Here is a 15284-nt window from a genome sequence, read left to right on the forward strand (position 1 = left end):
TTGCGTGTGTTTCTGCAGCCTATACTTGCTGTATATTCAGTCGTGAAGAGAAAAGGGTTCATTCTTTGACACTCGTGCGATGAGCGGTAAAGTCGCGCAAGTTTGTTTGATGAAAATATATTACAACTCTGCCTTTTGTGTTTCAAGTAAACCGTGGCAAAGTCATACTGGCTCTTTCTGTGTTGGACTAGTTGTTTGTGCAAAAAAACTTCTTCGCTGTTTTTATTCATTTAATAAAATTATTTTGGGGGCTAGGTACAATTTACGTGATACGGATCGAATCATAGAGTATTTTTCCATTTACAAGAGGTAATAACTCTATTGCTTTGTAATCTTGGTTTGCTTTGCTCACCGCAAACTGATATAAAACAAAGTATTTTTTTTTTTCAACAAGCCAGTGTATACGTTCAAGGTACAAGAATCCAGATCAGTCTTTAGCGGTCAGATAAGCCATTTATTCGGAGCACAAACAAAATGATGTCTATATGATTACCACAAATCATCGTTAAAGTTACATAGACGCACCTTTAAGTTTCAAGTGATCTAATAATCTAATAACAACTCGCTAGAAGAAGAGCATGCATTCGTTTGCACTAGCTATGTACAGAACCTTGCATCGCATAGAGATATACTTCTAGTTTCATAAGCGATATATACAGCATAGCGTTCTGTAAGTTGTATGCTATTCTAAAAATGCTAATAATAATTTTTTTAATCGCGTTCTATTCTGATATAATTCCATTGATTGGCATCTCGATATAATAATATATTTAAAACCTTCAAAATGATCTCTTATTAATTAATCTGATAGAATATTTGTTTTTCATTTAAATTCACGGTATAAACAATGTTCCTATGGTAGATGGCGCCCAATGACTACCCTGCGCTCCTACTATCTCGGCGCCATGGAATGCACGTGATCCATGCTCATATACGGCCCGCTGGGGCTGGAGCAGTAGTATGGAGGGGGCTGGGGAGGGGGCATGAATGCTCCTGCATTTGAAGACGTCATGGACGTGCTCATCATGGAGTGTGGTGAATAAGTTGAGGGGCGGACGGGCTCGTGAGCAGGGCTCCAGATGTTCCCGCTGCAGCTTGCGTACCGACAGGGCGAGGGAGGGAGGACGGGCGGCAGTGATGAGCCCTCCTTTGAGGTTGAGGGGCTCTTTGGTTTCGACTTGGGTTTGCTTTCTCCCTTTGCTTGTTGTCTAGCTTTAGCGCGCCTGTTTTTGAACCAGACCTGTAACGAAAATCACGTGACCAATCAAATATCAACGTCATGTATCTTTATCGTGAGCCTACCCAATATAGCCGCATAGCTATGCAAGGAATAAGTATGATTGGCACATGTCAGTCATGTCTACCAAGATTGTAAATTCAAATAATCGTCTAAGATAATCAATAAATTCTGCCTCTGATTCTGGATAGTTTTAGCCTTTTTATATTCTTTTTCTGCTTATAATGTTCTTTGGGAGATTCTACTGGTAAGTAGAATGGAATAAGTAATGGGATATTGAGGAAAATCAAGGCTAAAAATTTATATAAAAGGGTTCTTTTAAAAAAGTAATGAAGGCGACTATTTTCCTTGTCTAAGTTTATTTTTAAATCACTATAGTACTGGTTTTAAGAACATAGTCCCATTCGTCCATATGCAACTTTTAAGTTCGATTAGTTTGGCAAGGCTTCGTTGGATTTCGATCAGCTTATCACTCAAGGTCTTGACACCTGTCAATCAATCTCTCAGCGTGTCATTATTAGGAGATTTTGTGAAGTGAGAAGGACTGCCTACTTTCATCAAGTTGTGTGGAATCAGGCATTTTTATCGCTGCTATCTCAAATATGTAGCGACACGCAATACATAGGCAGCAGCACAGCTATTATCATTAAACGCCAATATGCAATTATCACACTAAGGTCCCTAGTGAGTTGGTTGTGAGTGTAAACTATGGTTGTTTTTCTCTTGTTTTGTCTATTTAACCGACATTTAAAGGAGTGATCTGATGTAAAAGAAAGACGAAGGCATCATAGACCGGAAGTATCTCCTGACAGATGGCTCATCGCATTTATAAGGTTCTCAACCAATGGGTCAACCTAACGGAAGTTCAAGACTCCTCGGTATTGCAGCAGTTAATAATCACATCCAAAGGCAAATCAATAAATATACTACTCAAATGATCTAGTCTAGTCTAGATGAAGGGGCCAGGAAAAAGATAACTGTTGTCCTACAACACAATCTAGCAACATAAAACACACGCAATACCCTATGAAGGTGACCATTTTTTGTAAAGAAATATATATATACTTGTTTAAACTTTTGCTTGAACAATAATGTCCCGAGACATTAGACGGATGACCAAAAAATGGTAAAACTAATTTTGTATTTCCAAAAAGACACAGTTTTAGAGTTTGTTGTTTTTTCGAGAAGAATATAGAAAATGAGCTAATATATTTTGATCTAAGGGGTGATTTGGTTGGGAAAATAGCTGATAAAAACGAATGCCATCGCATCGGGTAGATCACGAGCTTTCTGCCAGAGTTTGAAATCCCTGGAATTGTATGGTTTGATTTTTATACAAAGTACTGTCCACTGAGCCATCTCAAGAAAGTTTGTGCTTCTTAGGTGCGCCAGAGAGTAGTGGCGATACCTTCTCGTCCTACTTATAGCACCCCTACACTCAAATCTCTATAAAGGCAAAGCTTATAAGAAATTCCCAAAATGCTTTCTTTGTCATATACCTCCATTCAAAAGACACTTTATTCAGGAAAGTGCAAATTTGGCTCAGAAAACTCTGCTATTCTTTTTTCTTGAAATTTTACTAAACAAATCACCCATTTAAGGGACATATTCTCTGGTCTGGCAAGAGCTCCATTAACTGAGGTCCCATCGTTAACCCTTGTTTAAAAGTATAGCTTTATGTCTTATGTTAACACTAGTTTAAATACTTTTGTCAAAAAAGTCAGCGTTTAATACGCACGCATACTTTCATTCTTGTTCGAACTTGATAAAAGACTGCACTGACCCTTCTCCCCTGCAGAAATTCTTTAAGCTTCGAGGGCTACACCGATTAATATTTTATTTTTGGTCTATGTCCACCTCTTTCCTATAATACTAAGTTGGAATGGTTTGTTATTGTTTGTGAAAGTATTTTTTCTATAATATGTCAGCTCTTCGAAAAGTTAAAAAGACTCTTCCCAAAGGGAGTTTTTATCCACACAAACAAGCCACTTGAACACCTTCTAGCTGCCTTATTGCTATTGTTATGTTCATATTTTTTCTAATAACTTCAGCACCTGCTCAAATGGTTGGAAATTAGTCTTGTCCCAGTAGGAGATTGCATAGTCCATTGTACAAATTGCTTGCTACCCGCCTCCCTATACGTTTATTCACGTGTGCTTTGTTATTTTAAAGAATCGGTATATGTTTGTTCGGAAGCTTATTGGGAGCCCGTTATATATTATTTTTCTTATGCTCGCAATATCGGAAAGATAAGAACAAGAGAATTCGATTAAAAGAAGATAATTGTTTCAATAAATTTTTGTTTTGCTTATAAATGATTGAATTGGAAACTCAGCAGGAGAAAGAGAGTTCGTTTTTACTTATGTTTGAGATTTTTAGATCTTGTCTTTTACTTTTTGTTCGAGACGTTTAGATCTTATTCTTCACTTTTTGTTTAAGATTTTTAGATATTATTCTTCGCTTTGCTGGGAATGGGCAATAAGATAGCCATCTAGACCGTCCAAGAACAGTGCTCCTGAATTGGGTGCAAAAAGTATCTCGCACATTAAGTGGCTACCACACGCTCCCCACGAATCCCGCCTTCTCTGCATGACTCCACAATAAATACTTGTTTTCGTGACAGCTGTAGTTCTCTCTTTTATTATTGTAGTTGATGTATGTGTTACAATGCAGGCATATAATCAAATGCTCCAAAGTTGAGTTAACTGTTCAAATCTTGCCCAAGTGGCAATAATAAACAAAAGCTCCACATATCCACATACCTGCACCCTTGACTCTGGAAGGTTGATTTTAATGGCGACTTCTTCTCTCATGAAGATGTCGGGGTAACGAGTCTTGGCGAACAGCTCTTCTAGAATCTCGAGCTGATTTTTCGTGAAAGTCGTTCGTTCTCTTCGCTGCTTTCGTGGATAGCCTTAAAAAAGAAATATAATATTGAAATAGTGTGCTTAACTCAATATTTAACCAGAACACTGAGGAAAAAATGAACGAATTGAAACTGTTTGTAGATAAAGTAACAAACCAGAATTCATATTAGTCTCAATTGCGATTGTTCCTTGGGGGGTATTGCCCCTGTTCTCTTCCCTGCAATTTTGCCCAATTTGGGATTACGGGTGTAACAATTTGTAGCCTCCCCGATGTTACCAAAGGGACCAGTCACAGGTAGCATCATTCAAGCTAAGAATAATATCACGAAAACTTTTAACAAAAAAACGAACAAGTTTGATACTAATAGACTATGCGTTAAGGATGTTGTAAGAATTGGTTGCCAATTAAAAAAGCATAAAAATTAAAAAAAGCTGCTGTCTGTGGCGATAGTGGTTTGGGTACAAGAGGAGAGTTCTTGTTTTACTATGGTCAATCACTTCTCTTTTCCAGGGTCATTAGCTAGCTTTCTTTTTCGTTTGTTTCAGTCGAGTGCATTTTTCTCTTTGTTTTAAAAAAAATCACTGCCACTATTTATACTCTCAGATCCCTCTCTGTGTTAGCTGGGTCAGGCATCTTTGGAATTGTCCGGCAGGAAATCGAAAATAGTGTTGCCGTTCTTTTAGGGAAAACAACGTTGAATACTTATAGTTTACTTTGTCTATTAAAAGGTAGTTAGATGGGAATGTTAGATAATGTATGGTTCAAATGGTTGTCTAGTGACAATGACTTGGCTTTTTAAAACATGTTTCTTGCTTTGTTGTTTTTTAAGCAGTTCAAATCAAAGTGGGTAAGCTTAGAGAGGATATATCGACGAATTTATAAATCTGAAGCTTACAAGCTTGCGATATTAGTAAATGATGTTTACGACATTCCATCCCATGTCAAGCAAATCTCATTGAAAAGTTGATATCTCTTTGACAACGCTCCCCATGTTGTTTCCATAAGCTTTTTCAAAACTCATTACACCACCTAAAAGAGCGATTAACGTCCCGTCGAATACAACAACACAAGGAAAGATGAACGGCCGACTTCGCGCGATGAACGACACCTTCCCCTCAGTTGAGAACTCAACATTACACTCTCGTGGTACTGTGAGTGACAGGGAGAGCGTAGACTTATTTTTTATCCCTCTAAAAGTCTTCCTTCTTAGACTAAAGCCTTTCCTTTTACCACAAGCAAAAGGAATGATAACGCACGTAAAAGACTTTGGGTTATTGTGAAACGGCGGTACTCTAAACTGTACCTACCGAACGCTGGTGGGGTTACCATTGGACCGAACATCTCTGAGCTTCTCGGAGGCATATTGAGGCTTCCCATAGGGTATGAAGGATAGTTGTTTAAAAAGCCTGCCATGTTTTGTCTTGCTTGCCTACTTGACAGCCTGCGTCAAGACGATAGGGGTAGCGTTAGTTAAACCCACAGTGTATTGTGCGCTCACTCTGTTCCCCCAGACCCCCCATAGCTTATGAATATACCTTATTAGTGAGACCGCATCTTGCAAAAATCCTTTTGATAAGTTGTCTTGCACTGAGGGCTAGTCAAACAACGACGTCAGGCAACAAGTGGGATTTGTCGCACTTCACGTCCGTCAAAGTCACTGGCTAAGCTCCAGTGTAGAGAGCTCTTTTTGCACGCGCAGGTAACGGTGTAGTCAGATTATATACCTCCGACCTAGTGTTGTTGTGTTTTAGCGATATGTTTACTTGTATTTACTTGTAAGTTCTCAATGCCGTTAGCTTTAGTCCATAATGTTTTCAAAATAGTCGTGATTTGCCCGGTGTCTGTTCTATCTTTTTATTTGCTTTATTTTTTTTGTATCATAAAGCAAGGAATTATGAGTCTCCATTGCAATAAAGCTATGTGGGAGGTCAGAGAAGCACAATTGTCAAAGGAAAGGAAGCCGCAGCGATTCTTTTGAAACTTATTCCGGATTAGGTAAAAAAACAGTCACGGTCAAAATGGACAAAGATAGCCCTCCCACTTTTAAGCTATATAAAGCAAACAATCTTTAGTATGTCTTTTTAATCATCGACTGTCACGTATTTGTAAAGAAATTTATTTGTAATTTTGAAATGTTGCTTTACGTTTTTTTTCCTCTTTGAAAGGACAATAACTTCAAATACCCCACGGTTCACTTTGCTTCCGATGCAATTTCTCGCAGGTGATAATTAGGAAATTAGAGGAAAACAAAGAGTGATACAGCTCAACTACCAACCTCCGAGGCGGTCGATTTACGCGGCCAAGCATTTATATTACGAATGTAGAATCGTCAACAGCAGACCCGGAGATAGCCTAAGTTAGCCCTAACTTCGCTCTACTCACGTTTTAAACAATAAAATAAAAAAGTCTTCACTTCATTATCCCAACACTTAACTAAACATTCAAATTATCCAAACTAAATATACGATGTGAGGTCGCACTTCTTTTATTTGATCTGCTGTCAAGTCTGTTAACAGAAAGGACAGAGAGAGTCAACACATTGTCAACACTGCCTTTCAATAAAGTCGAACTGTGTCTGTGATTAGAGCGCTCTTTTGCTAACTGCAGGCGCCTTTCACTCGTATGTATCTTAAGAAATGACGATAGCTTTCCGATGATTCAAAACTATTAAAAGAGCTTTTTCGCGAGATAATTGGCCGACAAAAGTAATTAACTAAAGGGTGGAAAAAGCCATCGGACCAAACAAATGAAGGCCTGAGCAAACAATACATTGCATTGATTTCTTGGGTCTATATAGTGTTATTTAAATAGTTGGAATTGACAGTATTTTAACGGAGGTTATTGTTTGTCGTGACCCTTTTCAATTCAGTAGTTTTTATGGACATTTTATCTAAACATAGATATTACCACTTTTGATTTTTGGTATTCGCTGAGATGAGAGATATTCAAAACACTGAATGGTTTAAAATACAAAATAACCTAATTTTACTAATAAGAAAATTCATTTAAGAACAAGTTGAGAATCGTGTGAACGACTTTGTATAACAAGATTTTCACTATATACTCACACAGGATCCAAACTTACGAGTTTTGTTCAGTTGCTGTTTAAGCAATTATGACTCAACATTTAAGGTATAGATAAAGAGAAATAAGAAAGTTCCAGCAAAGAAGCAGGTGATTCGTTTGGGTTTCAGGCATTTTTCTCCGAGAAGGATTTCATTATTAAGATAATTATTCGAAATCCCCCATAATTGGGAAGCCAAAATGGCTCGGTAGAGAGAATTCATGACAAGTCTACTTTCATCCACGGGTAACCGAAAACGAGTAATTATACAACACAGAAAAGAAATCTAACTTGTGTTATCTTTTCTAAAATATTGCAAAAATACCGGAAAATGAAATACTATATGTTTTTGGCTATCAAGAACGTAATGTCTCGATCTCTTTTTAAAGGCAGTCTTTTCGGTTGCTGTGAATGAAGCGGAAACTACGAATTAAGAACGCGTGTTTCGGGCGTGAAAAGACTTCAATAAAACAAGTTCTTGCCTCCCCAATGACCACGAATAAAACCAGAAGATAATTCCATTCTGAACACTTACCCAACAAGCACAACGAAACACGGATTTGGTTAGTTAAGTCAAAAAATCTTATATAAAATAATGAGATTGTTGAGATTTTCCGCTGAGGGCAGTATCAGAGGCTCATTGAATAGGATTGGGGTCTTGAGCTTGTGGTTTTGATCAGATAGAGCAAATCTCTCGTGTACTTCTGTGTACTAGTTGATTACTACAACTGGTGGTTTACATGGTTTTAAGCTAGGAATTACAGTTTAAGAATTAAGTTTTACAAGCGATGAGGTGGAATACATAACTAGCTCAACAAATCGCTCATCTTTTTAGCTAAGTTAAGAAGCCTATTTGTGTATAGACAAAAACGTTTGAAACAATTTTTGGTGAGTATTTGTTATTGAAAATTTGGAGGGGTTGTCCGACATTTTTACTCTTTCATTATTACTTACCTTGACTCAAAACATTTGTTTTAAAAGAACAACGTTTTTCTTCAATTTCGTTGGCATTTATTTGTAGTTTTTTAAGATATACTTTTACAAAAAGTATTTTATTTTCTTCTATATAGAATCATTGGTTGCAGAGTGGGCATTTTTGCCACATTCGAAACTAGAAGATAAGGCGGAGTTTTGAAGACCTCAAAATACTAATAATATTGAAAAGATAAGGTGCTCATATAAAAAACTTGTTTCTTTTTCAAACCTATCTGCATTCAATCACCTATATCAAACATAGTTAGCAATAAAGCTTTTGAACACCTATAGAAGCACACATAGAAGTACAGTTTCACTACTTTGTAAGCTCACATTTCCAGAGCGAACACATACATGACTAAGCAACTAAAGATGGACTTTTCAAGTCTTTTGCTATGCAAGAAGCTTCGTATGGAGAGTTAAATACCTCGCTGGTATGATCGCAGGTATTGACAACTATAAAGAATAATTTGGTTATATTTTCACGAATATCCGTGCGGGCTTGATGTGCGTGTGATGTCTTTCTGTTTACAAATGGCAAATCGCTCGCTATCGTCTTTTTTAAGGGGCGAAGAAAAAAAAATGTTATCTTATAGTTATAAGGAACAACTAAAAAACGTCTTTGCTTGACCATGTTTTGTTATTTACGTCTATCGCAGAAGAAAATTCAAAACTCTTCAAAATGGCAAATAAAAAAAAGGATTGTTCTAATTAGTCGGGTCCAATTGCATACTTGATTATCGGAATTTGAAAAAAAACAAAAAAAACAAAGCAACTAGCATACCTTTTTCTCGGAAGAATTTGCCCGATGATGTTTTGGTCGAATGTTATGTTTGCAGATATCCTTGCGAAAGGTGAATGAACGAATGTCGTCCCGGGTACGTAGACCAACTAGACTACTCGGGGGGAGGTTTCCGGCTTAGTGTGTTTATGTGCACGCGAGTAAATAAAGTCTGTTAGGGTGCGTTAACGTGAAACCACCGCAAGCTCAATTAACCTTCCAAAGCACCACTTCCCGACCAACACAGGGGATGGATTAGATTATAAGATGGGCAATTTTGTCTAGTAGTTTCGACTAAATTTTCCATTGACGAACAGAACTAAAAAGCCGAAAATATTATAAATGCTGTTTTGAGCTAAAAAAGAAGGGATCTGAAAACATTTTAGCGTATAAATTTGTCTTTTTTAGTTTTAGCATTTAACTGTAGTTGAAAATAACTTTTTATTTTAATATTTTTTTCTTTTCTTTACTTTAACGACAAGATAAGCTAATAAGCGATCGACATGTTTTATTTTACGCCAGATATCAGGCTACGGGGTCCGAAATATGACTCTTGTTTTTTCATTAGCTCGTGTATCCGGCCATTTGTTATATCTGCTGTTCTTATCCTGGTAGTGTTAGACCCTGGAAGTTTCGCTTATTTTTCACGAATAGTGTTACATCCGATCGCACACCAAAACATTAACTGCGTTACTCGTGCATTTGGATAATAAAAAAACGGTGAAAAATCAAGGATAAGTATGGTATTTTCTCTTAAACGCATCAGTATTGAGATGAGAATAACATGAAATTATTTTTTTGTGGAATTACGGAATTTAACGGGGAGCTGGTAACAGTTAGGACCTCAACTCGTCCACGATAGTTACTTATCTAGTCGTTTAAAAAAGGGCCAAAATTTACTGATATCTTCACGCTTCAAGACCCTATTTTGAATGAGAATTTTTAGAATTTGAGTAAATAATTAAATATTGCTGTTTGCCCGTGTTATTTGTTTAGTATTGGCGATTAAGTGTGAAATGAAAGGATGCACGTATTCGCACACCTGTGTTCGTGAGATTCCTCTAGTTATTGCCAAATTCGCTCATTCGTAATAATCAACAATTCCCGCTAATTCCAGAGTCTTTCGTTGTTTCACTGGTGCGAATTGATAAGTAGCTTAGTTACATTAGATGAAACACATTGGTGTCTTTAAATGAAAAACAGTTAATTTTGTCGGACACAATGCGCAGGCACACTTCTCAAAAACGCTTCACTAAAGTGTTTTGACGGTTTCCACACGGTGGCTAAATACAACAAGGAATGTGTGTGTACTTTGCTTATAGCTCCTAGTTCTTGCCTCGGTTTAGAGCATAATAGCAAAGTGTTAGCCACACGTTTGTACTAAAGTAAATTTTGATAATTACTATATCTTTGATTAGTCATGTCAATCATTTTCCTTTTTTCTTTTCCAAAAGACTCTTTCGACTTTTGCTTTTTTGCTATATCTTTTTCTTTTCTTTTACAAAAGCTTTTCCTTTTGCTATATGTGAAGCAATGGCGTGATAATGCTTTACAAGATATTTTCTACAGGTGTAGAATATGATAAGGTTTCGAAAAGTCTGTACATCCTCAATGGTTTTTGATTTCTATAACTGTTCTAAAGGGTATTGCGGAAGGTAATAGCGGTAGTTATGGCAAAAAAATAGAGGGAAAATATTAAGGAAAAAGCATTGACTTTAGAACCGAAACCTACCAAAAACACCTATAAGGGCAAATAAAATGTCGACACTTTTTGTAACGTTGCAAAATAAAGAACAGTTTATTGGCAAGTGCTGTCATTAATGGGACAAAAGGAGCTTTTTGTTATCTAAAGTCTTGCATTGAGTGTGTATTAGCATAATAATGGCGCATTTAGCAAGGAAAAGATACAATGTTTCAAGGTGTCTCATGTAAGTGATATTTCACCACCTTGCATTTGTATTTGTAACCAGGGTTCTTTTTTATTGTAACAGACGTTTGAAGACCATCACTTAACAGTGACGAGTTTATACGCGAGAAGTTAAAAGCCTAAAAACCCCGGAATAGCGAACGACTAGTTGGAGTATGTAGAAGAATTAAAAGATCATCCGTTGAATAGGTTCCTTCCTAACTTTCGCATTTTTGTCAATGTATTACTCAATCGTAAACCACACTAAGGGATTTTCTTCTTTCAATCAATCACACGCACCGAGTCTATTCTCTACCCCAGACCGTTGCTGTCTCGAAGAAAACGTTGCCTCGCGCACACATCAAAGCTATACAGAGCTACGCAATAGCGCCTGATTCATAGCGTTTGTACCTCGTAACTGTTTCGGCTCGTTTACTGTGAGTAGTTAGCTTTGCCGGGAAACAAGAGGGTGCATTAGACTCGCAGAGGTTTCTTTGCCGTGCATATCCGGCTCAACAATTAGGAGTATAGTTACCTTGTCAGAGGAAGGGGGCTAAGTCCTAAGACCACTCAAGTTTTATTTTGTGGATTGATTCAAATACTGACACTACAATCGGCAATTCTTGTTGTCTCGCATGTGTAGATTCTTTATCGGATGAAATACAATCATTATTGATTACTGCATCCTTAAAAGTAATCTTTTCTTTATAGATTATTGTGTATTTCATATTTCTTACTTTAGTCTCGCACATAAATATACTTGGTTTTCCGTCAAAATGCAATCATTTTTTCACTGTGACAACAGTTTCTTACTGCAGGGGAACCTGTAAATCTCTTGCTCTAATGGGCCCTGTTTGCCTCTTACTTTTCCCCTTTCAAGCAGTTACCTCGATAGCCCAACTTTCCCTACACATCACACGGCTGCCATTAGCACCTTACACATGATCAGGCCTACGGTGCGCATACTGTTGTACTATTGTAAAACTATTCTTTTAGTTTAGAGGTTAGATCTTTTGTCCTTACTTTTTAAAAGTATGGTTGATATCTTACCTTGTGAAGATCAAGATAATACTTGCGGATGTGTACTGCTATCAAAGTTTCTTTACTACGGAATCTGCGTCAAAGAGGAAATAGTGGTCATTAAGCAGTTTTCACGGACCCGACGTCCTCTTAAAGCCTTGCTGATGGCCTGGCTACTGGTCACATGGCCTCGCCTTGTACTTTATTTCTATTTGACTACAGACAATCTTCTAAAACTTAACCTACACCTGCACTCGTCCTGTTTCCTTGTTTTTCTTCAACAACTTATTAGATGCTCGGGGGAGATATTAAATTGGAAAAAGCAACGAGCGAGTGTTTTGTTTGTAACAAGAGACGGGCGGGCTAGTCCAGATGGCGAAAGAGTTTTCGGTCGGCAAATGCACAAAGTAGCTGTTATTGAGATTATCGCAAATGAATCAAGTTTCTCTCGATTATTTCTGTAACTTCTGAGACTAAGCGCTTCGAAACAATACCTCGACAGTTTTGTTCATTAAATAAAGATGGCCAATCTTAGTATGGTCCTCATCCCTTGTCAACTTAAAATTATTCAAACACCATCTAAAAACGTCCCTCTTAGGGTTACATCCTATGAAAGTTTAAAAAAAGTAGTCGAATCTGTGGATTTCTTAGCGTAAAAGGATTCCATTTAAAATGTAATGTAGGACTTTTCTAATTTAGCATTGTAGGTAAGAAGGGAATTTTTCTCGCCTAATCCTGTAGGCTTTTTATAAATGAACAAATTATGTTGGTCTGGGAAAGCAGTTTAAAGGCTTCCGACCCGGGCTTTGAAAGGGGTCGTTAATAGTAATTAACAAGACTTATAGAGCGACTGTATACACTCTGGTCGGTATCGCCACCTCTAAATAAACTCTCCGCTCACGATATGGCCCGCCCGGGCGTTGGGCCAACTTAACTACCCTCTTGAAGACCTTTCCGCTATTTTAAAACTGGGCTCACCAGAGAACCGTTACGCTATCATACAATTTGATTGCTCAGAGAACCTGTTGGCTATTATACAACAAGACCCCTTAGAGAACCTGTTGGCTATTTAATAAACTATATTATTATAGGGAATCTTACAACTGGGTTTCTTAGAGAACATTTGCGCTATAATGGAATAGGCTCCTCAGAGAACCTTTGCGCTATTATTACAGGTGATAATGAGCTCACGGGAATTTCATTAGCAAGCCAGCTAGGCTAGTGAAGAAATCTGATTTAAGATGATTTTCATGCAAGAACATGTATCAACAAAGGTAAAGACTTGTATTAAACCTTTTATATATATATTCGACTATGTATGCCTCATTTTAAAACTTTTATTCCTTTTTTGGGCAACCACGTATTTTATTTTGCTCCCCATTTTTATAAGTACCGGTAACTCAAAGGAAATATCAGAGAAATAAAGCCGAAGAACGTCTAACAACTGAAAGATGAAATAGTTTGGATTCCTTGAATGGAACTTTTAGGATGGATCGAGTTGGGTCGCTTGAAAAAGGGGTAATTTCCTGGCTAACAAGACTCATCAATACCGTATTGGTGGAGCAAGGATGAAGGCAGAGTCGCCAATTGTATTAGCTCCCTGATCGGCTTGGCTACTATGATCGCTACCGTACACACACGCTTCTTGTTGAATGAAAGGAAAATAAGACTAATTTAAAAGGCGGATGAGAAATGCGATTTCGAGGACTTAAGACGTTTGAATTGCGTTTCGGGTTCAAAACGATTGAAAAATACTTATCTTGTCTTCTGTGTGTGTTGTGGGGGTGGGGAAAATGAATTTTTTCTTCATTTTCAGCAATCGTATTGTCCCGCAGAGAGTCGGTAACGTTGGTTGCATAGCAGTGTTTTATGGAAAAGTACAATTGTATCTGGGGGTAGTTTAAGCATCCGATCGTTGAAGCATTGATCTGATGTCGTTAATAAAGCATCCAGACTACATTCGCGGATGGCTATTTTGACTATTTGAATGTTACAAATTCTATTTATAACATTCTTTTTGCATTAACACTGACTCTCTACACACATTTGATGGTCCTAAAATGAACCTTTTGGTAATCACACGACACAGGCTCGTAGCCTGTATAGTTATCCTGGCACAACAAGGATTTTAACATTCAAAAAGGTCCACTTTTTGGATCCCCCCCTTATGAATAATCCTTGGAGAGGTCTGCATACTTTTCGTGTGCGCATTTTTTCTTTGAGCAGATCAGTTTGGCATGTGAATGGTAATTTTTTTTATCTCAAGTCTAGGTCACCTCTATTGATGCTGGAACTTGCGATGCGAAGCTAGCGCATAAAAGGGAAAGGATGGAGAGAGGAAAATTGGAAATCAGCACTTAGCGCCTGAATAAAGTTTTAATGTCTTCCATGATGCATTGCTAAGTGTTGTTGACATTCCAAACCCGGTGCATGATGGGAAAGTGTTCCTGTGCCGTCCCCTATTTATATTCATCAAGAAGACCCCATGAGTTTGGTAGCAAGCTATGAGATTTGCTGAATTTTGAGTTTGCTTGATTTCTTAGACGTGTCTTGTTCCTTCGATTTGTCCAATTACTGCGCTAACGCGGGTTTTTTTTATCTGAAAAGTCGCTCATGTTCTTTTAAACAAATTCAAAAAATGTATTTAGAAACATGAAAACTTACAAAGGTGGCATTGAAAATTCGAACGATTCACTTACACAATAACGTCTAAATGTCTAAACATTTTAGGATTATAGAAGTAACGTCTATAATGTCTTGAGAATGTCTAGAATGTCTTTTCGTTTTAGTTACTAAATTCAGTTGCCAAAATAAAAGAAAGTGTTCGTATCAAGAGCAAGACAAAGACCTTGCCTGCTCGATATGCCCCGGGCTAAGTGTGTCCCGTGTCGGATGATGCTGAAACGTGCACGGGAACAGTTTCACGTTCGAATTTACGAATGCCATATTTCTAGCAAAACATTCACTTTAACAGTATTTCTTTGTTTGCTTTTTACAATGCCACTGCTTGGGGTTCGTTGATGAGGAAGGGATTGACTTTAGAAGAGGTTTTGATATGTTTTTAAGCAGTCATACACCGTTAGGTGATGATTTAGAAAAACCGAAATAGGCAACCGGATCTTCTGATGCTGGAGCTATGATGAAATGTCATCAGCAGAATTGTAAACTATTTAAAAACAACAACAAATCCTACAATATTGCACTCAATTTTAAAGAAAATTACACACGTTTGCTTTGGTCCTTCAGAAATAATTACTAAATTATGTTATTAGATAATTAAATATCGATTCTGTTGTCAAATATGGCGATCATTATTTATTGAAATCGTTAAAACGTCCTTAGAAAAGAGATTAGCCACCAGGACTGAATGTCAAGTCTTTTGCCCCGAATTAGAGCACTTATGAAGTTTAAATTTATACCAAATAAGTAAACA

At 37.4% G+C, this 15284-nt stretch overlaps 1 protein-coding gene and 1 long non-coding RNA gene across 5 annotated transcripts; one reads left to right on the forward strand and one right to left on the reverse strand.

Annotated features, from left to right (window-relative positions):
• Positions 1-433: 433 nt before the first annotated feature.
• LOC5525258 (homeobox protein otx5) lies at positions 434-5540 on the reverse strand. 3 transcript variants are annotated; one of them, XM_032375635.2, is made up of 3 exons: positions 5413-5540; positions 4000-4151; positions 434-1240 (listed from the first exon to the last, which is right to left on the reverse strand). In XM_032375635.2, exons 1-3 carry the CDS (start codon positions 5516-5518, stop codon positions 893-895), a joined length of 606 nt encoding a protein of 201 aa, XP_032231526.1. In that variant the 5' UTR covers positions 5519-5540; the 3' UTR covers positions 434-892. The 3 variants fall into 3 exon arrangements, with proteins under 3 accessions (XP_032231526.1, XP_001647520.3, XP_032231527.1); XM_001647470.3 differs by lacking the exon at positions 5413-5540 and adding an exon at positions 5001-5157; XM_032375636.2 differs by lacking the exon at positions 5413-5540 and adding an exon at positions 4260-4933.
• Positions 5541-5685: 145 nt separating this feature from the next.
• LOC116614539 lies at positions 5686-14243 on the forward strand. 2 transcript variants are annotated; one of them, XR_004294609.2, is made up of 3 exons: positions 5686-5804; positions 13027-13125; positions 14118-14243. It is a non-coding gene; the product is annotated as an uncharacterized LOC116614539 (long non-coding RNA). The 2 variants fall into 2 exon arrangements; XR_004294608.2 differs by having other exon boundaries at positions 14123-14243.
• The last annotated feature ends 1041 nt before the right edge of the window (positions 14244-15284 follow it).

The sequence above is a fragment of the Nematostella vectensis genome, chromosome 2 (genome assembly GCF_932526225.1).
Source record: "Nematostella vectensis chromosome 2, jaNemVect1.1, whole genome shotgun sequence".
Taxonomy (NCBI): domain Eukaryota; kingdom Metazoa; phylum Cnidaria; class Anthozoa; order Actiniaria; family Edwardsiidae; genus Nematostella; species Nematostella vectensis.

What these genes read in the sequence shown, in the direction of transcription:
- LOC5525258 (XM_032375635.2), bottom strand. Translation starts at nt 5,518, where the DNA reads ATGGCAGGCTTTTTAAACAACTATCCTTCATACCCTATGGGAAGCCTC. An exon ending in GGTAACCCCACCAGCGTTCG is followed by an intron (nt 4,152 to 5,412) that starts GTAGGTACAGTT and finishes TTCTTTTTTAAG; the next exon opens with GCTATCCACGAAAGCAGCGA. An exon ending in TTCCAGAGTCAAGGGTGCAG is followed by an intron (nt 1,241 to 3,999) that starts GTATGTGGATAT and finishes TTTTCGTTACAG; the next exon opens with GTCTGGTTCAAAAACAGGCG.